The 21,970-nt window shown below is 45.8% G+C and overlaps 2 protein-coding genes across 7 annotated transcripts in view; one reads left to right on the top strand and one right to left on the bottom strand.

The window, feature by feature from the left end:
- Positions 1 to 21,970, top strand: part of wdfy4 (WDFY family member 4) — a 39,225-nt gene that overhangs the window by 12,586 nt on the left and 4,669 nt on the right. For 2 of the 4 annotated variants that reach the window (XM_076974898.1, XM_076974897.1), the window contains exons 19-55: positions 40 to 218; positions 305 to 536; positions 730 to 851; positions 975 to 1,086; positions 1,237 to 1,427; positions 1,529 to 1,675; positions 1,842 to 1,915; positions 2,126 to 2,287; positions 2,596 to 2,687; positions 2,825 to 2,921; positions 3,023 to 3,225; positions 3,406 to 3,572; positions 3,683 to 3,802; positions 3,926 to 4,087; positions 4,187 to 4,363; positions 4,750 to 4,876; positions 5,288 to 5,439; positions 5,531 to 5,769; positions 5,863 to 5,984; positions 6,087 to 6,278; positions 6,566 to 6,675; positions 9,445 to 9,522; positions 9,616 to 9,807; positions 9,934 to 10,021; positions 10,131 to 10,303; positions 11,611 to 11,759; positions 12,088 to 12,208; positions 12,406 to 12,491; positions 12,582 to 12,644; positions 17,811 to 17,853; positions 17,983 to 18,102; positions 18,201 to 18,318; positions 18,452 to 18,561; positions 19,455 to 19,608; positions 19,783 to 19,874; positions 20,945 to 21,157; positions 21,562 to 21,694. In XM_076974898.1, coding sequence (XP_076831013.1) covers positions 40 to 218; positions 305 to 536; positions 730 to 851; positions 975 to 1,086; positions 1,237 to 1,427; positions 1,529 to 1,675; positions 1,842 to 1,915; positions 2,126 to 2,287; positions 2,596 to 2,687; positions 2,825 to 2,921; positions 3,023 to 3,225; positions 3,406 to 3,572; positions 3,683 to 3,802; positions 3,926 to 4,087; positions 4,187 to 4,363; positions 4,750 to 4,876; positions 5,288 to 5,439; positions 5,531 to 5,769; positions 5,863 to 5,984; positions 6,087 to 6,278; positions 6,566 to 6,675; positions 9,445 to 9,522; positions 9,616 to 9,807; positions 9,934 to 10,021; positions 10,131 to 10,303; positions 11,611 to 11,759; positions 12,088 to 12,208; positions 12,406 to 12,491; positions 12,582 to 12,644; positions 17,811 to 17,853; positions 17,983 to 18,102; positions 18,201 to 18,318; positions 18,452 to 18,561; positions 19,455 to 19,608; positions 19,783 to 19,874; positions 20,945 to 21,157; positions 21,562 to 21,694 — 5,112 coding nt within the window. Of the gene's footprint in view, positions 1 to 39; positions 219 to 304; positions 537 to 729; positions 852 to 974; positions 1,087 to 1,236; positions 1,428 to 1,528; positions 1,676 to 1,841; positions 1,916 to 2,125; positions 2,288 to 2,595; positions 2,688 to 2,824; positions 2,922 to 3,022; positions 3,226 to 3,405; positions 3,573 to 3,682; positions 3,812 to 3,925; positions 4,088 to 4,186; positions 4,364 to 4,749; positions 4,877 to 5,287; positions 5,440 to 5,530; positions 5,770 to 5,862; positions 5,985 to 6,086; positions 6,279 to 6,565; positions 6,676 to 9,444; positions 9,523 to 9,615; positions 9,808 to 9,933; positions 10,022 to 10,130; positions 10,304 to 11,610; positions 11,760 to 12,087; positions 12,209 to 12,405; positions 12,492 to 12,581; positions 12,645 to 17,810; positions 17,854 to 17,982; positions 18,103 to 18,200; positions 18,319 to 18,451; positions 18,562 to 19,454; positions 19,609 to 19,782; positions 19,875 to 20,944; positions 21,158 to 21,561; positions 21,695 to 21,970 lie in introns of all 4 variants that reach the window. The other 2 variants (XM_076974896.1, XM_076974895.1) reach the window with 1 other exon arrangement.
- lrrc18a (leucine rich repeat containing 18a) lies at positions 12,884 to 17,540 on the bottom strand. Of its 3 annotated transcripts, none has more exons than XM_076974906.1 (3): positions 17,518 to 17,540; positions 15,137 to 15,248; positions 12,884 to 13,834 (listed from the first exon to the last, which is right to left on the bottom strand). In XM_076974906.1, the coding sequence occupies exon 3, from the start codon at positions 13,828 to 13,830 to the stop codon at positions 13,072 to 13,074; it is 759 nt and encodes a 252-aa protein (XP_076831021.1). In that variant the 5' UTR covers positions 13,831 to 13,834; positions 15,137 to 15,248; positions 17,518 to 17,540; the 3' UTR covers positions 12,884 to 13,071. The 3 variants fall into 3 exon arrangements, with proteins under 3 accessions (XP_076831021.1, XP_076831020.1, XP_076831019.1); XM_076974905.1 differs by lacking the exon at positions 17,518 to 17,540 and adding an exon at positions 15,803 to 15,897; XM_076974904.1 differs by lacking the exon at positions 17,518 to 17,540 and having other exon boundaries at positions 15,137 to 15,434.

The raw sequence follows: 21,970 nt of genomic DNA, 5'->3' as shown, positions 1-21,970 counted from the left end.
TTTAGAGTAGTTTAATGACATGCTGTGTTTGGCCTGTAGACATGATGGAGCCGGAGGTTAATACAGCCGCCTCCCTGCCCGTTACGGTGCGCTTTACGTGCTCCAGAATACTCATTCCAGGCCAGTGGCATCACCTGACTGTTTCTATGGCCAAAGGCATCAAAAAGAGTTGCACAGTAACCGCTTATTTGAACGGAGAGGTGATTGGGACATCAAAGGTTGGTATGAGTGTGATGCTTTCATCTGAGCTTAGGATCGCACAGCAGTCCTGTACATCTCAACACACCACATCTCTCTTTATCAGATGAGATATATTCAGCCATTCCCAGGGCGTTGTGGGGCAATGGATCCGTCAGCAGTCATTGACGTTTGTGGGATTATTGGCACCCCCCATATATGGAAACAGCGTGCGGCTCTGATCTGGCGGGTCGGGCCCACATACCTTTTTGAAGAGGTGCTGAGCTCTGATTCTGTAGACATCATATATGCTCAGGGTACCAAGTACCTGGGCAACTATCTTGCAGTTGATGCTCAAGGTGGGTAAAGCACAACGCTGAAAGCTTCTGTCTGCTTTACTTGAAAATTACCTTCAGAAAACTTACCTCACGATAGCTGCCAGACTTTTACCCCACCGTAGCTGCCACTATATGCTACCTTTGTAACATGGACTATGTCATACAGTGGCATATATGGTTATGATCATTTTGATGTAACATCTGTGTTCTCCAGTGAGGTTAGTTTGCCCAGAGAGGATCTCCTTTGGCATAAACCCAGCTGTAGCCACCGTCACTACGATAGCAGAGATCAGAGATGAGTTCAACGAGGTGGACTGCCGTCTGATCGCCAAAGAGGTGCACCACTTTTGTCACTCCTGGATTAGTTTAACACGATACGTAATGTGTTGGCGTGGCATGAGGGTTATCTGTCCGTGACACAGAAGAAGAAGTTTGAGATATGCTTATGTTTACTCATAGATGGGTATCACGTCACGCGACAATTCCACTCCTGTGTTTTTGGCCCGAAATATTAGTCAGCAACTAAGTGGAACTGCTCGGACCATTGGGGCCGCCCTGATTGGTCATTTTGGTAAACACAGAAATTTTTATTACTACTTTACCTACATCATAATGAAATAATACATATGCATACATACATACATAAACGATTCTTCCTTTGTGACCTTATTTGCTTGCCGTTGAAACCGAGCGTGTGTGTCTGCTGTGCCTGATCTCACAGGAGTGAGAACGTTTATGTCCGTCAGTGCGGCCACTAGTTTCCAGTACATTGGTGGAGCTGCGGTAGTGCTCAGCCTGATCGCCATGGCGTCCGATGACAACTCTCTCTATGCGTCCGTCAAAGTTCTGCTGTCGGTTTTGGACGCCAACCCGGTAATGAGACAAGAGATGACCCGCATCAACGGCTATAAGGTGCGGTAGGTGCTGCGTGAGGGGAGGTTAATTCTGCTCCGAAACGCTTGCGCGAGCCTTTGGTAGAGCAGACGAGTGTAGTGACTGGGTCTCTCCTGCAGCTCCTAGCCTTCCTTCTGAAGATGAAGTCTCAACTGGTCACCAGAAGAACCTTCCAGCTCATTCTGGCCATAGTGGGTATAATGGAGCTGGGAACAAGCCACGCCCATGACCCCACTGCCCTGCAGGACCTCCTCTGTGACTTTGAGGTACCTTTTGTGTTTATCTGTAAAACTACACGAATAATGTTCCTTTATATGTAAATGTAACTTTCATTCATTCATTTTCCAGTGTATTTGCTTATTGTTACTGTATTGTGATGCAATGCACTATAACCTGACCCATTTGTGTCTTCTTTCATTTCTTTCATCGCAGGTCTGGCAGAAGACTCCAGAAAGTCTTGATATATCAGTTTTAAGTCATTTCGCTGATATGCTGAAATCATCAAGGTACTTGACACTAATATCTGCAGTCATTGGATATGGACGTTTCAGTGGGTCTTGTGTAAACATGCATTTGATATTTTATTTAATTTTTTAAGGCAATTTCACTTCCTCTGTTCATTCATGCATGATCTGTTTACAGGAAACCTGGTCTAGATCTCTGCTAGGGCCTTTTTGACATGTAAATGCATCACATGACATGCTGATCTTTTCCAGCGGAGACCCAAGGAACGCCGAGGCCATGCACAGTCTGGGCCTGATGACCAAGCTGCTCTTCCTGCTGCACGATCCGGCCGTCACGCACAGAAAAGTCACTCTCATCTGCACCATCCTCAGATGCCTGCTGCAAGGACATTTCAGCACCGAAGACATACGCAGGCATGGACTCCCTCATCTGTTCATAATGAAGACATGCTGATTCAGACCGCCGGTTCTGTTTCACTGGTTATGCTTATGGATCTCAGATGCTTTTTGTTAAATTGTATCTTGACTCTGGACCATGTGTGTCTTAAGTCTTGAATTCTATCTGTTAACACTGAATATGTGCTTTAATTTTTATGCAGATATGTCTTGTTTCTCTGAATTGTGTGTCAGTATTACAGTGGTTACCGCAGTTACAGCAAGTGTAGACGGCTAAATTCTGAAGTCAGGAACTGGTGCTGTGTGTTTTGTGTTTGTTCATCCAGGCTCGGACTGTTCCTAATTCATACACTGTTGCATCCATCCGTCAATGAGAACATGACCTTTCCTGGTCTCGTTTCTGTCCATCAGTCTCAAGGTAAATAAATACCACTTAAGTACATCTCAAATCCATTTATGATTTTACATTCAAAAGAATACGGTCCTCAGCGCTGAACATGTTGCTTCGGAGACGTGATTAACGATGACTGAAGCTTTGCCTGAACTTCTGTCTAGCCTTGAGCCAAACACCTGCAAGAACTCTCTGGATCAGAAACCAGCTGCTTGAGGTGCTGTCCGCCCTAATCATCTCTGACACTCCTCTACCTAACAAGTGAGTCTGACACACAGGGGATTGGTTAATGCGATTTTCAAAGTATAATTTTAAGTAACGCGGTGTGATTCTCTAACACTCGTATGTTTCTTGAATGGCAGCACCCAGGAAGAAGTGTTCTTCACGCTGGGGTCAGATTGGTTCCTCCTCTTCTTACAGGGCCAGACGCACACCAGCACAGTACTGTTGGTTCTTAGGCTGTTCATCCATTTTCTGTCCAATACGAGCATACTGGCTAAATTTAAGGAAGGCGTGTCACCAGGAACACTATTGGAAAACATGGAGATGCCACTTGGAATCATAGGTACAGGTTTTCAATGTGAATGTAAATAATGGACCTCATGCCTGGCAAAAGGGTGTAGTCACGCCATTGTGTTTCACGGCCCTATGTAGAATTCAGTGAGTCTGTTTGGCAACCACAGAAAAACATGATGCATTTAGAAATGTCCTTTCACTCTTTCTTAACTTGTTACCATTTGCCCAGGTAACCTGGAGACACGCTCCTGGTCTTCTGAATGTTTGACCTGCACGTGTCCGGGCTTTGCTGTGCTGCCCAGACTGCTACTCAGACATGTCGGCCTTCCGCAGATATACGGGGCTTTCGCCGCACTCCTGTTAGGAAAAGCAGAGCTCCCCATGACTGAAGGACAGGTAACTTTGGGACTGAGGCAGCTGTGATGAAAATTAATGTTTGAGAGTAGCTCGAAAAATCACATTTAATTTGATTAATTTAAACTGGTGCTTCTCTGTTTTGACTATAGGTGGATATTGACAGCTTGCTCCAGGGTGTGATTGACAGCTCCACTAATGAGAAAAGAGTTCAGCTCTGCATTGAGGCAGCGTGTGTCCTCATAGAACTCGTCAAGATGATCATTTGCAAGGTTAGAAAGGTCAGAAGGTTGACCAAATATTATCAGAAGGTTGAACAAATATTGACCAAATATCGCGCGGCTACGCTCCGGCTTTAGCTAAACAGTTGGGCTTTCATTTCTTAAAAAAAAAAGCCTGTAACAGGAAGTGAAGACAGCTGGGAAGTCCACTACCCCGGCAGTGTGATGCAGTTCCTCTGCCTGGTCCACAGCCTCTTTCCCCGAGATCCGCTGTGGGCGTCTTCTGACTTCCTCAGCTGTTTGTCCAGTGCAGTTTTCCCCTCTGAAGACCCTGAGGTGACCTTTATATTCTTGTTCAATGAAAAAAAAAAAAACATTAATGTTGCGCTCTGAATTAAGAGCTGTGTGTTTGTCCCTTATGGGTTTCTGTTCTAGAGCCCGGCAGGTCTCCAGGGTAACGGAGAGGGTGTGGCTGAGGGGGAGTCCCCAGGGCCCCGCCTCTCTCACCCTGCACGCAAGCAGGTGTGTGACTTCATTCGCATCCTGCTGATGGACAGCCTGATAAACATCCCTGCCCGCCACCAGCATCACCCCTTCATCCAGCTGCTGGAGGTGAGGGCAGACAGTGCCATCAGCTGCCTAACGTGTAGTCAAGTATTCTAGTGGTAAACAAAGCAGAATTATTATATTCACTGTAAGTTCTGTGTTCGTAGAGGAGTTCACCTGTTCAGATGTATTCATGGCCAGATCATTGTATTTTCACATTTGTAGCAGTGTAATAATTTTTTCTAGTTGCCTAGCCCAGCGTATAAAATCTTTTCTCCATAAGGTGCCACTGTTTGCCCAGTTTTGAGGGACTGTTTCTCTCTGGCCGGCTCCAGGCTTTGCCGATTCAGCTAACATGAAATGCGTGTGTGTAGTGGGTATAGATTTAGCGTATGGTGTGGTGAAACGGTAAATGTCGCACATGTTTTAGTGCTGCTCTCGTGTGTCTTCAGTTCTCCCCCGAGGACGTGTGTCAGGAGCAGAAGCAGAGCTTTCAGAGTGAGCTGCTGGAGTTTCTGATGGACATTATTCACATTACTGGGCAGGAGGAGGGTCAGTCTACCCATGTGGCAAGAGATGGTAAAGACCTCTGCAAAAACTACCAGGCACTCAGATGGCTTCAGTGCACCACTCTCATAAATAATGAACTCAATTCAGTTCATTCTTGACATGTTGGACATTACTGATTGCACCATTGTTTATATCGCTGTTGCATCACTCTTTAAACGATAACACTTCTGCACATTATGTGTAATGTCTGTGAATTGTTGTATTGTTGTATATTGATATTGAATTATATTAATTCATTTGAAAATAACAAACTAATGTACTTTTAGTTTTTGTACAAACTCTTCTTTATTTTCCAGTCATAACTTCTAAATGTTCTAATCAGTGTAAATAGTTCTGGCCCTAGTTTTGTTTGTCTTTTAAACCTTTCCATGAACACTAGTTCAAAATCAATAGGCCTCTTTGTTTTGATTTTACTTCCAGATGCTCACAAGTCCAGATCTGATGGCAAGGTCGCCATCCTGATTGAGAACGTTGCCTTCTTCAGTAAGATGCTGGTGGAGAAGCTCTACACCGGCATGTTTGTGGTGGATCCTGAAAACCTTCTGGTGTTTGTAGCTGAGCAGATAGCTCTGGTGCGCATGTGTGGTCCGACAGTGCCGTGACCTCTGGGGTCTTTCTGAGCCTGCGTAATGCTTCAGCGGTGGATCTCTGTGTCTCTTGCAGGCGATGGCGAGGGGTCAAACCCAGAGGGAGGTGACTGTCAGCGTCCTCTACAAGAGCCTGAACAAGGCCCTGCTGTACTTCCTGTCGCGGCCACGCCAGTCGCCCGCCGAGCAGCAGCTCATCCTCAGGACCCTGCACGTCCTGGAGCAGCACTGGGACGTCATCATGGCCACCTACAACGCCAGCGTTTTGTTCACCAGCTGCCTGCTGCACTGCCTGCTCCTCATACGCTCGGGAAGGTACCCGCGCTGATCCCAACGCCCGCCCCAACGCCCGCCCCAACGCCCAACACGGTCGCCAACGCCACTCTGTTGTGCTGTTTCATCCCCCAGCTTTCCCGAGGGCTTCGGCTGCGAAATGCACAAGAAGCCGACCAGGAAGATCTGGCGTAACCTCTTCATGCCCAAGAACAGTCGCGTGACGGTCCTTCTCGACGTTCCTGACTCGGCCGAGGGTGAGGGCGTGGGCCTGCAAAACAGAAGCTCAGCCTCCGAATGAGCTTTTGTGCTGAAATCTTGCCTCTGCGGTGTGTGTGTGTGTGTGTGTGTGTGTGCAGTGGAGTCAGAGTTGATGAGCCTCGTGGAGAGCACATGGAGTAAGATCATGCTTGAGAGGAGGCAGGGGCTGGAGGAGGCCTATAAGATCGACCTGTCTGCCAAGCAGGCCGGCCGGGAGGTCGCCGTCTCCATGACTGACGTCAGCCCCCTGTGGGAAGAGACTGCAGTCAAAGCTTGGCAGAGTTTCATAGGTCTGTCTCCCCCTCTGTTATGTCTGTTTCTGTGTGTATCTACATATACGGTGACCTGTGGAACCTTTGCTTCACTACTCCATGCTTCACTATATGCTTCACTACTCCATGTTTGTGCATGTGGTTTTGTTTTATATGTCGTTTTCATTTAAGATAAGGAAGTGGACGTATCTTGCTTATTTCTGACATGAAAAAAAAGCAACAAAAAAAAAAACGCAGTGTACCGTACCCAGCAGAGCAGAGGAAGGGCGACTGAGACGGACTTACTTTAGTCAGTGTCTTCTCAGACTCTCAGAAGAAGAAGCTTCCTCCTGGACAGCGCAAGACGAGTCTTCTCAGCGTCGCCCAGCGCTCCTCACACAGGAAGCTCAGAAAGGATTCGGGATCCAACACGGAGGTAGGAGAGTCCGGTCTGTTGCTCTGATAGAATCTTAACATTGCTGGTTCAGCGGTTACGGTCAGCTCGGGCCCTCTCGTGGTCCCTGGGGGAAGTGGGTTGTGTAGTGAGGTGGGGCCCTTTCACAGGTGTTTGTCCTGGCCACTGTTGCCATACCTTTTCCCAAAGTCGGCACGCCCAGCGGTCCGACCTACCCTGTGGCACTGTCTCGATCCGTCTTCTAAATCAATTTGGATCATTACAGCTGAGTACACCTCAGTGGGCAATGTAATTGATATTTGTTCATTTTTTTTCCACGGGAACACTCGGTAGAACATTGCGTTTGTTGGTGAAGGTTAAAGACACCGTTATTGTTGTTTTTCCCCCCTGAAACTCGGCCCACATCATTAGTTCCCACCGTTGAAGACGTCGCCATCTGGAAAAGGATGCACAGAGATATTACTCAGGCACGAGGCATGAAATTACCGTTTCTGTGCAACTGCTGTTGTCTCTGTCTCGGCCTCAAAAACAGGGGGCGGTAATTATAGGGAGACACAATATGATGAAAACATTATTCATTTTGTGTTATTCTTTATCATATCAACTCTTGACAGCCTATCAACCGGTTTGATGAATTGTTTCTCAAAAAAAAAAAAATGGTAGTCGAAAAATTTGGTGAGGAAGTCATGAGAAAAATTCTATTTTCTGTGTGTCATCCTAGTATTAAAAGAAGAAAAGTTACATAAAGTGATATGATCTTCCTTGTATTCGGAATTGCATTTTTTATGATTTGGTAGCAGCTATTACCAAGTGTTTTTGACAGTTTTATAACAGATTTTAATAAAACATTTTCAACTTTTGAATTAGTATCCAGATGTGATGTAAATTGTAAAAGTGAACAAAACATAGTCATTAGTATAACTAGTGGGTTTTTTTTTTTTTTTTTTTTTTTTTTTTTGAAGGGGGGGGGGGGTTTACACTTATTTACATTTATTCCTTCATATTTACTTCCATCACTTCAAACCCTAGAATGTGCCAGTGACATGGCCATCCATAGTCCAGTATTATATAGTAATACAGTTATATGATAGTGGTCTGGTGGTACTTTTCTCTGGATTCATTTCAGAATTATACTGTCGATATAATTATATTTTTATCTTCCTAACAGAAAGATAATTAACATGGGTAATGATCAAGTTAAGTTTATTACACATTCACCAATGGCTCAGAATGAAGTTGACATTATGTTATGTTATCATCATAGGTAGTGTTTTCTCTAGAAAGTAATTAAAATGTAAATCAGTGGGATGATGATTGCAGAAGGGCTGCTGTTTAGTGTGGCACGTTTAAGAGGCCAATGATTTCTCCTGTTTGGTAAATAGGGTAATTAATGCTATATATTACTTATGATTCTCTAAATAAAGGAATGAGATTAGGAGATGATTCAGTGTTTATCTGTGGAGAAGGGGCTGTAATCGCTTCTGTGAATTCCTTTTTCGTTCACCTCCTAATCCTCATACCCATTCAGAAAGCACAAATGCATCATTTTCTTTTCTTTCTAGTTTTGTGACTAGCGTTGTGAATCGTCTAAAAGTTTGAGAGAGTTTTAATGATCCCCCGTAGTGCTTTTTACAGAACTGCTCAGATATTTGCTTAATTTACTGTGATGTAATGAACAAACTATTCCAGTGACTTGTGAATCTTGCAAGTCAGTTCAACTCGGGTGTTTTTATATAGCACATTTTATAACATTATCACAGAATAACTTTACAGACATCCAGTGACCACAGCAAGAAAAAAACTCAGCTAAGAGCATGAGGAAGAGTCCATCAGAGGAACCGAGACTCAAAGGGGAACCTGTCCTCTGCTGGTTGCCACCAGTGCGTAGCCCACCAGCACAATAGAAACAAAACAAGCAGTAAAGGACAAAACAAACAGTATAATCAGAATAAGCATATCTACTCTGGATTCCTTGAAATCCTAGTCTGGTTTTGCGTCTAAAACTCATGTTGCCCAGGAACAACTTAGGAACAGTTTCCCAATATTCAAGCTAGTAGATTGTGTTCAGCCTAGAGCCTTCAGAATATTCTTAGAGGGGAGGTTTCTGTGTTTTGGGAAGATACAACTCTCCACAGCATTTAAATTAGAAAATGACAGCGGTACCTGGTAAATTCAGTGAGCAGCACTATTTCCTGAAGATATCAGCACTATTTTGTCAGTCCCATTTTAAAAAGCAGCGTTGAGGCTTTTTTGTTTGTTTTTGTTTTCAGATTGTGCACATGTGCGTGGCCCTTGCAGAGCGGGGTGGACACATCAGTCTCCCACTCTGAGCTGGATTTAATGTGCTTCCCGAGTCAGGCGCCGTGCCCGGCGTCTCTAGTTCCCTCACTGGCTTTAAGAGGATACCACTGTGATGATTAGCTTAATGACTCTTTAAGTAAATATTAGACTGATGGTATTGGTGGCCCTGGACACTGGCCTCCTGAAGAGCTAATGCCAATCAGGATAATAAATCAGCTGTGCATGGACCGTGGCTCGCAGCCAGGAGCCTCCGCACACCATGCTGATATTATACTTTAACTTAATTATTTCACACTGAGAGCTATTGCATTTGGAGCCTGGGTTATTGTAGGGTCCGAGAGCCTCTGGGTTGTTTGCTTGATGAATGCAGTTTATGAAATGCAATTGTAACAGCATGCGCACACAACGGCTACTTAGGTGTGTAATATTTAAAGACGTAGTGTAAAGTGTCATGTTGTCATCGTATGCCTTCTGCTGTGTTTCTTGAAGACGTTTTTCTCAGCACTGGACGTCTACAGGAGGACTGGAGAACACATGTTTGAGAGCATGCTCAAGAATCATCTACAGGTTGGTCCAGGGTTTTGTTGAGATGACCTCTGGTATCACTTTGTAGACTCATTCCAAACATGTGCTGTGCGTTGATTCTGATGTGATGTGCAGACGCTCCACTATGAGAACGAGCGCATGGCTGTTCATTGGCTGAGGATTGAGCAGGACCTGCTGCGTGAGAGGGGGCTCTTCGGGCCTGGCCCGGGGGTCTTCCTCAACCAGGGCTGGGTGCAGAACGCCACAGAGGGGCCCAACCGAACACGACCTCGCATTCGCAGGAAGGCGCTGCGACGCTCCAAGAAGGTCAGGGGTCACCACACACAGCAACAGCTAATTGGCTTTCATTTTTCCTTATAGCGTATGGCCTGCTGCTATTCGCTGCTGTGTGATCTCTTCCTTCATGTAGAACCTGGTCTTTTTCTCTTATAGCTGCCATCATTAATGTCAGAACTCCATATGAAAAGCAGTCAAGTAGATGAGAGTAGAGGTGTGGTAGAACTCACTGGTGGAGATGCAGGTATCACAGGCTTCTAGTTGACTTTTAAGAAAGAATACTATGAACTATAACTCGAGTTATTCTGCATTATCTGTGTGTGTGTGTGCGTGTGTGTGCGTGTGCGTTTCAGAGCTTAGGATCCTTTGTGAGCCTCGCCAGGACGCTGAGGAGCAGGACAGATCAGACTGTGAGCAGTTGACCTTCTTCCCTGCCCTGACCGACGTGTTGACCCCTGTGGAGGATTTACCCCAGCAGTGTGTGGAGACGCAGCTCATCCTCCAGCAGCTGGCCCCTGACGAGGAGGTGAGGGTTTGGGTCCAGCCGGCATGGCCCACAGCTGTGACCTCTGCTTCATTCCTCTCCATTCTAAGCAGCGTAACAAAGCTCCATTTTCTGGCTCGTTTCTGCATATGTGTGTATCATTAGGAGGGCAGGAGAGGCCTGGTGTGTGAGGACTGACGAAGCTCTTCAGGGTAAACTGAGTAGGGGGCTCTTGACAGAAGTATTAATAAGCAGAGGTAGGGGGTGATGTCAGCTGTCGTGTATTCATTTGATAGGGCCGAGTCATGCTGTGCTGTTTGTCAGATGAATAGTTCTCTCCATGCTTATTAATCCACGAACACAGTTAACAGCGGCTCCTTATCCGAAGCCACAGTCAGAGAAAAGCCCAACGCTCTTTTGAAACATTTATCCTACTTGACCTGTTACAAAATGTATTTACATAACAACTAAAATGGCCTCAAAGCAAGCTTGATGAGTCACCTTTTCCCAATCTAATTTTATGTGCAAAACCGATTCCATTTGCAAACACTTTTTCGAGACTGAGAGCCCACCAGGTGTACCACATATTGAAACAAGGCTTTAATCAATTAGTGTTTTGCTATTGTGTGTGTGTCATTGATTAATTCCAGTAATAAACAGTGGGGGCCTCTCCACACTGCTGGGGGAGAGAGGGGGGTGTTTGTTGGCGTGGAGAGGAGTCTCTGATTTGATTTGTATTAATTGTGGTGTGGCAGGCGGTGAGGCAGGGCCCCATATGTTCTGGAGTCTCGGGTCCCAAGGGCCCGGAGCGGTGGAGCCGGGGCCAGGGCCAGGTGCGTGCGCATGCTGTGAAATGAGGGGAGACAATAAAATTAGCTGCGTGTAATCTCGAGGTTTTGTTGGGGTGCTGCCTGCAGGGATCCGGCCCCTGTGTTCAACCGCCGGGTCATCCGTGCACATGGGCTGACTGTTTTGTTTCCTCCGCCATGTTGTTTGGATAATGAAGTGGTAACCGTGATCAATCAAGGAGAGGGCTGGGGCCGTTTGACACTCCTGCCCCAGAGCAAGGGGTTAGGGGTGTGTGCTGTAGACTTTCTACCCATCAGTTAAATAGCCAGACAGACATAGACACACTGGAAAGTCCCTAATGAATTACCTGCACTTTATTTATTTATTTATTTATTTAGAAGTCCAGCTAGCCTGTAGATGTTAGTATAACACTCGTAATGTCGTGTTCGCATTAATTATTCACCCAGTGTACTCGCACCTTGCTCAGATCGTCAGTCCTTAAACTGTTATAAGCACTTGATATTTCTAATTGAATGAGAACTGTCTTCTTGCCACCCCAGGTCCAAGCCAAGCAGTGTGTGGCTGTAGTCAGTGGCCACATCCTGTCGGAGGGGGTACTGTTGTTCGGGAAGGCAGACCTGTACGTGTGTGAGGGCTTCACCCTGTCCTCCAGCGGCGACGTGTGCTGTGCGTCTCATCACCCCACCAGGTCAGACCTCCACCTTCTTCCTCCTCAGCTGTCCTGCTCTAACTTTCCTCCTTTTCCTAACTGTGGCCATTTTATTGCCTGTATTGATTAAAATACATATTAAGAAACTTCGCAATAAACACGAGACTCTCCTAGTCAGATTGTTCTTGCTTTTCTGATTTCTTTGAGGTGTTTTTTTATGTTTGTCAGGTATAGGTAACTCCTCAATATTGCTGCTTAACTGCCAATGGGAAGACTTTACATTTCCGGCAGTACTGAAACTTGTTGCCTGTGGTGTTTACACCATACCTATACTGTGTGTGTGTGTGTGTGTGAATACATGTTACAGCGTGAGAGACTCGTTCCTCTGTGGCATGCTGAAAAAGGAGCACAGCGGTCCGAGTGTGTGCTGTAGGCGATGGCCCTACGAGGACATCAGGGAGGCACGATTCACACGCTTCCTTCTGGAGGTCAGCCATACCGCTCCTACAGCACACGGCCGGAGCTGCTGAGGGTTCGGTCCCCAGCCTCCAGCTCCAGTCTCTGGCAGCGCACGTTTGAACCCCTCTGAGCTTCACTGATGTGTGTACGTTTGTGTTCATGTCATGAGCAAATGAGTTTAGGCGTGTGGCGTCAGCTTCTGTCTGTGTTTTTCGCTCTCGTTTAGGAGAATGCCATCGAGATTTTCATGAGGAACGGGAGTTCGGTCTTTCTAGTGTTTGTCAACAAAGACCACGCTGGGGCTTTTAAAAGGTAGAAACCGGGAGTGTGTGTGCTGGTCGATGGGCACGGAAGGTTAGACATGGCAACGACGGATTGATCTCTCTCGTCTTCTTCCGCCAGGTTGTGCTCTGTAGTGCCTTCATTAAAGGGACGAGGGGTGATGGAGGCCGTGCATAATGTCAGGTAAGTAACCCTGAGGTTCCTGTGGTTTCAGAGCTGCGTTCTCTCTCCTAAAGCTGCATATGGATGACTACGGTCTAAAAACCTCTGAAAAAGGCATCGCAAGACATTTATTTGCCTGGCTTCCTAATACACCTGCAAGACTGAGCAAGCTCTCTTTTTACTCATTTACAACAGTTGCTTTGGCGCAGATCGTTGCCATCAACAGTCATTGATTCCCAGTGATTTTCTATAGGCATTAATTGCAGATCACATGTATTTTTATTAGGTTTGTGTTCAATTTCTTTCAAGAAAAATAAAACAATGGATGTATAAAGTTACACCACTCAGTACTTTCAGGCTATCATCTGAATCTAGAAGTCCATATGAATTATATTTCTATAGCAGGTTGGGCATTCCTCCTCTAACCACCCTGAGGCGAGGCACTTGATTAGCGCCACAGCTCTTGATTGATCTGTGCCACAGAGTTTGGTGTGATCAGCCCTGAGAAATGACTCCTCCCACATGGCTGGTCTGAAAGCTTCTTCCTTTTCAGCCTCTTTCTCTCTAGCTTGCACTTCTCCAGACAGAGCTTACACAGATCCTCCTCCCTCACCAGGTACCGTCCCTCGCTGGCTTTTGCTTCTGTGGCGTCCCCCTGCGCGTAGGCCATGGGGTTGCGCTTGGCGTTGAGTTTCTTCAGGTTGGGCAGCGCAGCTATGCATTCTGGGATTGCGGCGAGCTGGTTGTCGAACAGGCCCAGCTCTCTCAGGTTGGTCAGAGCGACCATGGTGGCGGGCAGAGCGGTGAGTCGGTTCATGCCCAGGTTGAGCGTCTGCAGGCCCTTCAGGCGGCCGATGTCGGCGGGGAGCCCGGACGAGTCCAGGCGGTTGTTGCACAGGTTGAGGTGGCTCAGGGCTTCCAGCTGCCCGATGCTCCCGGGCAGCTGCTCGATTCGGTTGCTGTGGAGGTCCAGCCAGCGCACGCCGGTCAGCCGCCCGATGAAGTCCGGGACCTTCCTCAGATGATTGCGGCTCAGGTCCAACTCCTCCATGCTGGGCAGCTTTAAGAGGCACTTGGGAAAGGTGTCGAGGCCCATGTTGCTGAGATCCAGACGGCGTTTTCCCTCTGGGGTCACCCTGAGGGCGCTCCTGGCCATTTTAAGGGTGATCGTTTTGCCCTTGGTTCCACACTTCTTCCCTTTGGCCATGGTGCTGCGTGAACAGGGGTTAACGGTTAAACCTTTTCTTTCAGCGCTATCGGCTTGATTAAGTCTTAACTTCATCTGTGTAATTGTTATCGCAGGATCTAATATCTTTAACTAAACATGCACAACTTAATGATAAAACAATCCAGTTATTCGGCTAGGAGTGCGGGGCTAGTGTAGCGCCCCGGGCGGTTCAGAGGAGGGAGTGGGGTCTCCTGAGGAACGAGCAGGGTGTAATGTTTACATCGCAGCTCACTCACCCATCCCACCCTAAAGGGATCGCTTAGGATCACACAGTGCTCTAATTGAAGCTAATACCAGATAACACCGAGGACAAGAGCAATGAATGTAAATTTTGGAGAAAAAACAAATGGCTTCCGCCGGTGTGAGGCGCCCTGGTTGATTGATCCAGGGCGGCTTTCGCAGGCTGCGCGGATAGAGTCAAATCAGTGCTGTGATAAATGACACTCGGGGAAGTGATTTAAAACCCCACACCTTACACCTCCCTATTAAGAAGGAAGAGTGGCTGCATTGTAAGGCCTTCAGGCCCTTTTTGCGACTCATTAATCATATTCAAGTGCATATAGGTACAAGGCTGATATGGTTTAGCTTGTTTCCATTAGGTTTTGGTGTGCGTCTCCTCTGCATCCAAACATGTACAATTATGGGGGGCTGACCATCGGAATGATTCATCATTATGTGTTATTTTTGAGAAGATTTGGGAATTCGCCCAAACTGAATATTGAATTTCATTCTGTATGTTCGCACACTTTTGTGATGAATGGAATATAATGGGACCTATTACATTTCTTTGTGAAAGATCATTTGAAGCAATCTAGATAGATGGATAAGAAAATACAATAGGTTAAGTATAACAGGAAAATTCACTTGCTCTCACTTTCTTTATTAAGGTCCAAACAGAAAGCACAGAGAATACGCACAGAACAAAATGGCTTCTGCGGGCAAAAGTCAGTATTTAGTGTAACTGCTGCCGTGGCACTAAGCAGATCTAGAACTCGGGGACACGCGGTGAAGTTTTCTTGGGTAATCTGGTACCATTCCCTTCACGTTCGGTTCCATTTAGATTTAAGCCCGATTCCTGCTGTTGCTCAGATTAAGCGGACGTCACACCATGTACTTGCCATTGTAGCTTAAAAAAGAAGCAGCTTTTCTCTTATTTACTCGTGTTGTTAATACTACATACACATTTCCTGTACTTTCTGGTTCTATTATAAAAGACTGCTCACGCTGTACTGTTACAGGCATACCGGTGTTCACCCTACTATTCAATATTTCAGCTTGTACTTACTGGCTTCATGGGGTGTTGGGGGCAAGAGCTGGTATGGTCACTGGGCTTGATCCTGGTTGGTATCACAGTAATTCAGCCATTCCCGTCCTTCACGCCTTCAGCCCAGTTCCAACTGCCATATTCCAAAAAGGAAATACTTAAATATGGTTATAATGCACGTTCTAATCCAGCTTGATAAATCCCGCAGAGCAGAGAATCTTTAAACAAACTGAAACTGTCTCTTCACTCAACCATGTCAGAGAGGGTAAAGGAAGCTATGTCCTGTTTAACTTTGTTGCTAAGCAACGCAGGCCGAGGTGTGGAGTGTTTACTGTCCTTTGACTTGCACCCCCATCCCCCCAAAACAAGACAAACAAAACAAAACAATAGCAACTATCATTTGGATTTGCATCCTGTCAAAGCACATTTCAACCCCAACAATACGTTTTTAAACTATAACTCTTTGTCAATTAACTGTTTGCCTTGTTTGTCCTCAGAAGTGGAGGAGGAGTGTTTGTTCACAGGCTGTTAAAGTCAAACTGTTTAACTACTATTTTTTCTGTAAAAATGCATTACGTCCTTAGACGTCCTATGGGCTAGCGATATTACAAGGATGATATAATTAGTCAGGCCCTTTTATTTATATAGGACTCAATCAGTTTTCAACTGGGGAAATTAATTTCTTACCCTCGTGTGAAACTTTTGTGCAGTAATGTCAGTAAAATTGTCCAGCTCTTTCCAACTGACTGTTATGTCCAAAAACCCATAGGTGGCACTATTTGCATAGAACAAAATTCTGGTAAATACACTGCTCAAAAAAATAAAGGGAACACTCAAATAACACATCCTAGATCTGAATGAATGAAATATTCTCATTGAATACTTTGTTCTGTACAAAGTTGAATGTGCTGACAACAAAATCACACAAAAAGCATCAATGGAAATCAAATTTATTAACCAATGGAGGCCTGGATTTGGAGCCACACACAAAATTAAAGTGGAAAAACACACTACAGGCTGATCCAACTTTGATGTAATGTCCTTAAAACAAGTCAAAATGAGGCTCAGTATTGTGTGTGGCCTCCACGTGCCTGTATGACCTCCCTACAACACCTGGGCATGCTCCTGATGAGGTGGCGGATGGTCTCCTGAGGGATCTCCTCCCAGACCTGGACTAAAGCATACGACAACTCCTGGACAGTCTGTGGTGCAATGTGACGTTGGTGGATGGAGCGAGACATGATGTCCCAGATGTGCTCAATCGGATTCAGGTCTGGGGAACGGGCGGGCCAGTCCATAGCTTCAATGCCTTCATCTTGCAGGAACTGCTGACACACTCCAGCCACATGAGGTCTAGCATTGTCCTGCATTAGGAGGAACCCAGGGCCAACCGCATCAGCATATGGTCTCACAAGGGGTCTGAGGATCTCATCTTGGTACCTAATGGCAGTCAGGCTACCTCTGGTGAGCACATGGAGGGCTATGCGGCCCTCCAAAGAAATGCCACCCCACACCATTACTGACCCACTGCCAAACCGGTCATGCTGAAGGATGTTGCAGGCAGCAGATCGCTTTCCACGGCGTCTCCAGACTCTGTCACATCTGTCACGTGCTCAATGTGAACCTGCTTTCATCTGTGAGGAGCACAAGGCGCCAGTGGCGAATTTGCCAATCCTGGTGTTCTCTGGCAAATGCCAAGCGTCCTGCACGGTGTTGGGCTGTGAGCACAACCCCCATCTGTGGACGTCAGGCCCTCATACCATCCTCATGGAGTCGATTTCTAACCGTTTGTGCAGACACATGCACATTTGTGGCCTGCTGGAGATCATTTTGCAGGGCTCTGGCAGTGCTCCTCCTGTTCCTTCTTGCACAAAGGCGGAGGTAGCGGTCCTGCTGCTGGGTTGTTGCCCTCCTACGGCCTCCTCCACGTCTCCTGGTGTACTGGCCTGTCTCCTGGTAGCGCCTCCAGCCTCTGGACACTACGCTGACAGACACAGCAAACCTTCTTGCCACAGCTCGTATTGATGTGCCATCCTGGATGAGCTGCACTACCTGAGCCACTTGTGTGGGTTGTAGAGTCCGTCTCATGCTACCACGAGTGTGAAAGGACCACCAACATTCAAAAGTGACCAAAACATCAGCCAGAAAGCATAGGTACTGAGAAGTGGTCTGTGGTCCCCACCTGCAGACCACTCCTTTATGGGGGGGGGGGTCTTGCTAATTGCCTCTCATTTCTACCTGTTGTCTATTCCATTTGCACAACAGCAGGTGAAATTGATTCACAATCAGTGTTGCTTCCTAACTGAACATGTTGGTTTCACAGAAGTGTGGTTGACTTGGAGTTATATTGTGTTGTTCAAGTGTTCCCTTTATTTTTTTCAGCAGTGTATATGAAAGCTCACCTCTCTGAGAGCATGGATGTGTTTTATCTGGTCCGCTCTGTGTGTGACGAGAGTCAGAACCTCCTTTACGTTGAACATTCAGTGGTTTGGGTTCTGTGCTCTGTTGCCATGCCGCCACAGTAGAATTGTTATGAAATTTCTCATTAAAGCAGAATTCTAAATGAATTCTAGATTCTTTTTGATTGTTCAAATAGTGACATCGTTGTCTGATTCCAATGCCTGTACTCATGTGATCATGTGATGTACTCAATTTTGATTTTTTAAGTCATCTTGACCGTTTTGCTTTTGTACAGGAGAACGGTGGCCCCTGACAAAGCAGCTCTTATGAAGTGGCAGGTACTGTGTGTGAACACATTCAGAACAATGTAGGCCACGTTTGTGAAGTGAAAATCAGGAGTGATTTCATGCCGTTATTCTATGTTGAGTTACTGCTGTGCATTGATTGTTTCTTCTTATTGTTAACAGAAGGGAGAAATGAGTAACTTTGAATACCTCATGCATTTGAACACTCTTGCTGGAAGGACATACAATGATCTGATGCAGTATCCGGTATTCCCATGGATCCTTGCTGATTATGAATCTGAGGTTCACATTTTAACTCCATCTCTGTCTTAACTCTGTCGGACATTACGTTACTGTAGAGTAACGTTCTGCTACTGTTGGATTCTCCCATTGCTTATTAGACGCTGGATTTATCGTCCCCGGCTACATTCAGGGATTTGTCCAAACCAATGGGTGCTCAGACTGAGAAACGTCGAGAGAAATTCATTGAGCGCTACCATGAAGTAGACAGCAGTGATGGTGAGACTTAACACAAGTATATCACTGTTTGCTAAGCTTCATATATTTTAACGAGTGCAAGTTCACCAGTCACGACTGTGAGAGAGTGTGCCCTTCCCGCTCATGTTGGACGTGGTGGTTCTGTCCGTTCCAGGGGATCTGTCCGCGCGGTGCCATTACTGCACACACTATTCCTCCGCCATCATCGTGGCGTCCTACCTGGTGAGGATGGAACCTTTCTCCCAGACCTTCATTGCTCTGCAGGTGAGCCTCTCCTCTCGGGATTCATTCAGTCGAAACCTTTACTTCATTGTTTCTGACCTTTATGGCCGATCTACACATCTTGGTTAAAAGCACTGTAGCACGTGCTGTTTCATTCTTAAAAACAAAGCACGGAATCCAGTGCGTCACTATGGAAACTCTGGCGTGACAGAGGTTCTTTTAGAAAATGTAATTTTGCAAATAGTCTTACTAAATAAAAACACCATTATTTTTGCCTTGTTGGGATTTGCAAGTACTGTTTTGTTTTGCAAAAGTGAATTAAAGTGAAAATTGTAATATGTATGCAAATAAATTCTCTCACATCAGTGGCAAGCAAAACCACATTTCAGTCTTTAAAAATATTTTATTTATAGAGTGAGAATCAATTGATTAAAATAAATGCCATGCATTTAATATTCAGTACAAATAATACACAATACAAATATTAGGATGATGCTCACAATGATATTTTCTACACATGAGCCGCTTTCTGCTGTACAGTAATATTCATAACAGGATTTGGAGCACTAACTGCATTTGCTATGTACACTATTACTTTCATTCAATGAGCGTCATCATTTTATGGAAAATTACATATGTATATGGCCAAGATTTCCATCAGGAATTAAACCTGTAAAGCACCTCACTCAGTTCTGATGAATTTGGACACTTTACTTTGAAGCAACTGTCTCAACTAGGCAAAAGCAAGCGATCACCAGTACTGCATCTCTCCTGTTCTCATATGGTGTGGTTTTTCTTCCATGGTGGTCTTGAATGGGGCCCCTAATCATTGTAGTCAGAGGTGTCTCCTGTCCTGGTTGAGCTGGCTGGGTCTTGCCTACAGCGACGCGGTCACGTGTAAATGGCCACATGGCACTGTTGTCGTGCGAACGCAGGGCGGATCGTTTGACGTTCCTGAGAGGATGTTCCACAGCGTGCAGAAGGAGTGGGACTCCGCCTCCAGAGACAACATGAGTGACGTGAGGGAGCTCATTCCAGAGTTCTACTACCTGCCAGACTTCCTCATCAATTCCAACAACTTTGAGTTTGGTGAGCATTTGACTTTAGAGGCCTAATTAAGGGCAGGATGACAGATCTTAAGTTTCATTAGTCTCCTTGTGCGCCATGTTAGAAAATAAATATATAGAAGCATTCCTGTGGTGGCAGTTGTGCTTAAAGTTGAGCACCCTTAAAATTACTATATTTTTTTGCTTGGTATCACAGGCTGCATGCAGGACGGGACGTCTTTAGGTGACGTGGTTTTGCCCCCCTGGGCCAAAGGAGACCCACAGGAGTTCATCCGGATGCAGAGAGAGGTCAAAAACCCACTAATCACTCTGTCAGTCTCTCTAATGCATATCAGATGCTGTCAAGCCCTTCAGCGCCCCAGTGCCATTTCCCATTCTCTTCCCCCACACGAGGCTGCCACCACTACCATAGTACTAACAGAAATAAAGTCACCATTTGGCAATACTATCCTGCATAAACACCTTTTGGCATTTGTAGCCTGCTGGATGCATTTGGAAAGAAACCATTTGGCAGTGGCTTCTGGCGCAGGTCTGGTCTGTGCTGTGCCTGAGATAATAGGCACTTGTTGAGTTCATCAAGGAAGTGCCATTACTCTACTTAACGCCATTGTCATTACATGATAACAGGGCCAATTCAGCACAAGCACAATATCTGCACTCTCTCATAACTCCATTACTGTAGCCTGCTGCTTATTGGACTGAATGCTCTCTTTCTCTCTGCGCTATGCCTGCAGGCGTATAAGGAGCAGGCTTTATCAGTTCCCAATCTACTGAGCAATATTTTTGTATCGTTTCCAGTTCACACAAAATGAGCTATTTTGTCCGCTCATTTTCCTTCATATGCAAATGAACTAAAGACAATATAGGGAACTTCCACTACTGAAAGCTCCTATTGGTGGCGTTGGTGGTTACTATTGCTCGTCTCCCCCTCCCCCGTTAAGAATGGTCTTATTGAGACTGCCGTGACCCCTATGACCATTTCAACAGAGCTTCACCAAGCAAACAGGAAAATAAACAAATCTGAACCGCACCCAAAGACCGCCTTTAGCCCTTAACTTTGTCTACCATTTTAAATATGTTCTGAAGGCAATTCACATTTCAAGTGCAATAACATGTTAATGCCTTGCCTCTATAGTCATCTCGGTATTAAAACATCCACTGTGTACGTAAACATCCACTATGCATTTCACACCTTTACCACATTCAAAGTTGTAACGGAAGTTTCTCAAAGGGCACACCATTAGCCTGCCAGAGTTTTCGCTGCGGGATTTTGATGGCAGCTTTGCTGTGGCTGGGTGTAGTCTGGGTGTAGTTATTGTTGGTTGTAGTTTGTGGTTTTGTGTGTGGCCTTTCCTCAGGCACTGGAAAGTGACTACGTGAGTGCAAACCTCCACCTGTGGATCGACCTGATCTTTGGCTACAAGCAGCAGGGTCAGCCTGCAGTTGAAGCTCTCAACACCTTCCATCCTTACTTCTACCCGGACAAGCAGGACGCCGAGAGCTTGAAGAACCCCCTGAAGAAGAGCACGGTCCTCGGCTACATCAGCAACTTTGGTCAAATCCCTAAACAGGTGCGTCCCTAACCCAACACTTAAAGAGCAACAGCAAGATAAATGTATATAATGCAAACATACACACACACACACACACATTTACACATATACATGCACAGTGTCACAGTTTTTAAATAAATGTGTTCTCTTCCCACCTCTCTAATGTATAATCTAATCCAAGGTCCAGCCATGGATTTAAATACAGTCAGTGATGATTCCTCACTGGACACAAATGTTCTGTACAATTTTAATAATCATTTGAGTCTGATATTATGTTCGGGGAAACAAGGCCTAAGTGTAATATCGTTTGAAAGTGATGCAGTTAAGAGTAATAACCAGTCTGTCAAAGTTTCAAGTGGCTGTGGGCTATTTCCTTTAGATAAACAGAACAGTCATTACCATAACAAATGTTTCTCTGGCAGCTCTTCCCAAAGCCTCACCCCAGCCGTGCCTCACACAAGAGCTCCACAAGCAGGGAGACGTCCGGGGCCAATCACGTTACCCCCTTCTTCTTCAGGCTGGACAAGCTGAAGCCCTCCGTCCAGCCTGTGAAAGGTGCGGAGCAGCTCTCCGAGCAGACCAGAGCTGAAGGAGCAAGCCGTGCGACCTCCGGCTTGAGAAATACCTGCATTTAATCATTCTTAGCCACCTTATTATTTTAGCTCATCCTCAATTATTTTTTTACAAGATGGGGCCATGTCCAGTGGGAGCAGTCAGAGCTGCAGTGAAGGTGCTGGCTAGACTGTTCACAGGCTCATTTTCTCAGGCAGAGGGGCAACAGCTCGTTGTATTTGTTAGGAGCATCATGATGATGCCGCCACTGAGGCTTAT

Source organism: Brachyhypopomus gauderio, chromosome 15, assembly GCF_052324685.1.
Source record: "Brachyhypopomus gauderio isolate BG-103 chromosome 15, BGAUD_0.2, whole genome shotgun sequence".
Taxonomy (NCBI): Eukaryota; Metazoa; Chordata; class Actinopteri; order Gymnotiformes; family Hypopomidae; genus Brachyhypopomus; species Brachyhypopomus gauderio.
This window is presented reverse-complemented; position numbering and strand designations above follow the sequence as displayed.

Coding starts and splice junctions, on each gene's coding strand:
- lrrc18a (XM_076974906.1), bottom strand. CDS start 13,830: ATGGCCAAAGGGAAGAAGTGTGGAACCAAGGGCAAAACGATCACCCTT.